Raw genomic sequence first — 4462 nt, 5'->3', positions numbered from 1 at the left:
GGCCGGCTCCCGGCCGGGAATGCACGACAGCGTCCTTGCGCGGCGAGTCGCGGGATGCGTGGCGATGGGGGGCTCACAAACCACAGGGCCCGGCGCCGTGTGCGCGCACACCGGGGCGTGCCTTTTTCTCAGCCTCAGGTAGGGCATTTTCACTCTGTGGCTTAGGGCATCGGTTCGCAGGATAAGACCAGAGCTGTCTGTTATTTAGTGGGAATTCATGCCTCCAAAAGCCAAAACACTTCACAAAGAAAGCGAGGGCAGTGATTTGGGATGTAGCTGGGAAGTGCAAGGCGTGCTGAGAGCGGGTAACCCCAGAGCGATGAGAAGTGTTTGGACGCAACATCTGGAGAGGCGCTATCGGGGAGAGGGGAGAGGGCAGGGAATAAAGGCGCTGCAACCGGCAGCGTGTGCAGGTGGTCACAGAGAGTTCTGGCTGGTAGCGGCCGGGTAGTGGCACCTCGTCCTTTCTCAGGCACATTTAGTCTCACCCTTTTCTGTTACCACTGCTACCTTCTTCCATCTATTCACATGTAAGTGACACCTTGCAAAAATATGTTGCAGTGGCTTACTGTTGTCTCTCTGTATTTTTAATTGTCAATGGGATCCAGGAATAAGACTTTGCAGATGGAAAAAATAAAGGCACGACTGAAAGCAGAATTTGAAGCCCTGGAGTCTGAGGAGAGGCACCTGAAAGAATACAAACAGGAGATGGACCTACTGCTGCAAGAGAAGATGGCCCATGTGGAGGAGCTGCGACTGATCCATGCTGATATTAATGTGGTATGCAACAGTCCAGCTGCAGACAGCTTGACTATGACACAGTTGTATATGGATCATTCCACAGGTTATGGAATTGTGCACATCAGTGAGCTATCATTGGTTCAATAATCTGCACTTTACACCGCTATCCTAGGAACCTACAAAGAGGGCAAAGTAAATTTACCTCAGGATAATTGTTTCTTCCTGACAGGGTTGGGCAGGATATTTTGTAATGTTGGCACAGTAAGCATGTGCACCAAGAGGACAGATAACCAAGCCCATTGTGGCTACAGCTTTGCTAGCAGCCACAGCAGCATCCCTCTGGCAGTCCCATAGAGAACTGTTCTTCCTGTTACTCCTTTCCAATTAACACCTGGAAACAGAGGAACTTTGACAGCTAGTGGGGACTTTTGATTGGGGTTTTTTGGAAGAAAAGAGATTCTGTGAAAATATGTGATATTTGTTAAGTTTTTAGTAAGAGCTGACCTTCACCACTGAGTGGAGCTACCAAATATTAAGAAGCACCAGCCTGAAGGGAATTAATACAAGAGAAAAACATTTTATAAACAGGGAAGATTAGCCAATTAGAGGGCTAAATGGGGAATATATTTTTAAACCTGCATTTTTTATGTCATGTTAAGGCACTTCCATGACTGTGCAGTGGTTTCTAGCTCTGAAGGTATCTGTGCTTTGCACGAGAAGAAAAAAGCTCCCACACTGTAAGCGAGTACAAGCTACATACTGCATGTGCAGACTGCATTTATTTATCACTTGAAATGTCTGTTCCCCTGCCCAAATGCATAACCTCAGTCTCTGTTTCATCCTCCCCTCTTTTTCCTATCAGTTTGTCTTTTTCTCTGCTGCTTTTTGCATTTACTGCAGTAAGAGAAGCAGGAACTTTTCCTTAGCTTGTTTGTTACCTTCTAACCAACAGTGTTCAGTATCTTAGAAACACAGAAAAATAGTTTATTCTACTTTAATTTATTTTTTAATGTCCCTTGAGAGTTTTCCATAGCTCGTCTCTTGGCTTATCTATAATCTGTGTACTTGCTTTTTCTGTTGTTCAGAAGGTCATATAGGCTGAGTGCACCTTTTTTACACAAAAGTGCATCTTGTATGTCGCTTTCAGTTCCTTCTTCCTTGCCCAGTTTTCCTCTTCCCAGTATCTTAACTCTTTGTTTTACTATCGCATTGTCTCCAATCTTGAGAAAAATCTGTTCTGATACAGTCTCTTGCTCAATCAGAGAGCCATTAAAGGAACAGTTCTTTAAAAGCATGCCCATCCTCATGTTTCAGATGGAGAATACAATCAAGCAGTCTGAGAACGATCTCAACAAGCTCTTGGAATCTACTCGTCGCCTGCATGAGGAGTACAAACCCCTGAAGGAGCATGTAGATGCTTTGCGGATGACTCTGGGGTTGCAGAGGCTGCCAGATCTATGTGAGGAGGAAGAGAAACTGTCCCTTGAGTAAGTCTCCAAAGCAAACATGATCTGGCTTTATACCTTCTCTCAATTCTACTGGTTATTCTGTCATTCTACATTTGTTGGTAGGTAGAAAAAAGAACTTAAGAGGTAAGGATTGAAAACAAAAGTCATCAAAAAAGGAATGTGGGAGCACATGTATTTGATAACATTCAGATTGAATTTGTTGGAAGTTAAATTTAGATTATTCCAAGCTGCAAATTTTACATAGGACATGCAAAAATTCAAGGGTTCTCTAGATTTTTATACTATATGCTGCTTTTTCTAGCAAGACTTTTTTTCCCTGAAAATAGTTTTTTTGTTGGTTGTTTAGCAAGCAGAGGTAGGAGGCAATACAAGAAAGGGATTCAAAACAAGTATTATTCAGTTGGTTTGTGCTACTGCTAGTCATAATTTTACTTTTTGCTACACACACATGGCAGTGGCATTTGGCCATATACCTGTGAGTGCCAACAAGTAAGTTTACCCTAGATGTAGAATAGATTTGGATAATAAATTATAGTTTCATTTTTAGGTATAACCTCGGTGGGGGGGGCAGTGACAGAATTAGCTACTATTAAAAGAACAGTGTCCTTTGTTTAAAAGATCAATTTTAAATGCAAGTGATGTTTTAAGAAACTTACATTTCTCTTAATGCCCAGCACATTTGTCATAATTTTCACAGACACAGTTTTCAAGATTTCTTTTGTTTCTTCAGAAATGCTGTCTTCCATTCCAAGCACCTAGCACCTTGACACTACAAATAATGTATTGATCTACTGCATGTAAAAGTTATTAATTTTAACAGAATAAAATATAAAAACTAGGTTTGACAGAGGGACATCTAAAGCTGTTAAAGATTAAATATATATGTTGTCTGTTTTCCATCCTATTAGATTTATATTCAGTTGTACATCAAGATATCTTAGAAACTGACAATCTGGAATCTGGCTGACGTGTACTAATGCAGAGGAAAATACCACCAATTCTATTTCTGGACTAGCCCAAGTGGTGTCTAAGTGCAAGCAGTTTGACTCTAGGGAGGAATATGATGGGGAAATGTGATTTATTTTATTTTAACATGAAATATTCTTTACAAACTAAAGGAATACTCCAGAAGGTGGTTATATTTTTAATTTGTTTTTCTTTTGTCTAGCTACTTTGAAAAGCAGAAAGCAGAATGGCAGACAGAACCCCAGGAGCCTCCCATCCCAGAGTCTCTGGCTGCGGCTGCAGCGCCTGCCCAACAGCTGCAAGTGGCCAGGAAACAAGACACCAGACAAACAGCAACGTTCAGGCAACAGCCACCTCCAATGAAGGTCAGGAGATGGAATGTGCTGGGTTTGCTCTTTTGTAATTGGAACATATTATGTTTATAAAGTTGATCAATATTTATGAAAAGGAAAAAGGATATGTCCTGATTATGATTTTTCCTGCAGTGCTTCAAATCAAAAGCAACACCAGTAGACTTAAAGTAGTAGCACCAGTCATCAAGCATTAAGGACAAGGCTCTGTATTATTTGACTCTTTTATGACTTGAGAGTCTCCATCAGCAGAGATGTAGGCAATTCCCACGCCTCTTGTGTTTCATGTGGGAGAAAGGCATGTAAGGAAAAAAAAATGCTGGACAGAGGAAAAACTAATAGCTGTGAGTTAATCCCAAACGGATTCATATTAGAAGTAATCCACATATTTTATCAGGGAGAATAATTACTGATGGTGCGAATTACCAGGAAAGGTGATTGTTTCTGCACTTCTCAGGATCTTCAAGTCAAGACTAACATATAGATGAATGTAACCTAACCACAGGCAGTTAAGTGACAGTTTTACTCAGCTCCTTCTGTAGTTAGTAGAAAGAGCTAAGTAATTCCGTAGGGGTATTCATCCCACCCGAGTTCCAAAGAGTCACTGACTCAGGAGGCAGACTGATGTACGTGCCTCTGTAGTTATGTACTTACCATCTGGAGTCAGGCCATCGAAAAGCGTTTCTGAAAGTAATATGCTTCAGTCAAATGGAAGTTAAAGGGCTCAGTATGGAGCAAAAGGGCAGAGTTATGTATCTTGTGTTAAATACGTGGAATTCATCTAAGCACCTGCTTCTGCCTTGAATTCTGTGACATCTCAGTTGGCCTTCACTGTAACTTCTCTGACTCAGTGAGCTATTTTGCATGTAAATATCTTTAAAACATGTGGAACATTTAATACAAAACTGAATTTAAAATTCCCGATACATGCGTGAG

General features: G+C 41.3%; 1 protein-coding gene across 1 annotated transcript in view; it reads left to right on the top strand.

The window, feature by feature from the left end:
- The first annotated feature begins 612 nt into the window (after nt 1–612).
- The window catches only part of ZC4H2 (zinc finger, C4H2 domain containing), a 4635-nt gene continuing 785 nt past the window's right edge, over nt 613–4462 (top strand). The window contains exons 1-3 of the mRNA XM_010079666.1: nt 613–780; nt 2056–2228; nt 3379–3541. Of these exons, the coding sequence (XP_010077968.1) occupies nt 625–780; nt 2056–2228; nt 3379–3541 (492 nt within the window). The 5' untranslated portion in view covers nt 613–624. The remainder of the gene's footprint in view (nt 781–2055; nt 2229–3378; nt 3542–4462) is intronic.

This window comes from Pterocles gutturalis, unplaced genomic scaffold (genome assembly GCF_000699245.1).
Source record: "Pterocles gutturalis isolate BGI_N339 unplaced genomic scaffold, ASM69924v1 scaffold16814, whole genome shotgun sequence".
In the NCBI taxonomy this organism is placed as follows: domain Eukaryota; kingdom Metazoa; phylum Chordata; class Aves; order Pterocliformes; family Pteroclidae; genus Pterocles; species Pterocles gutturalis.
Note: the sequence above shows the minus strand (reverse complement) of the source record. Positions and strands in the feature narration are given on the sequence as shown.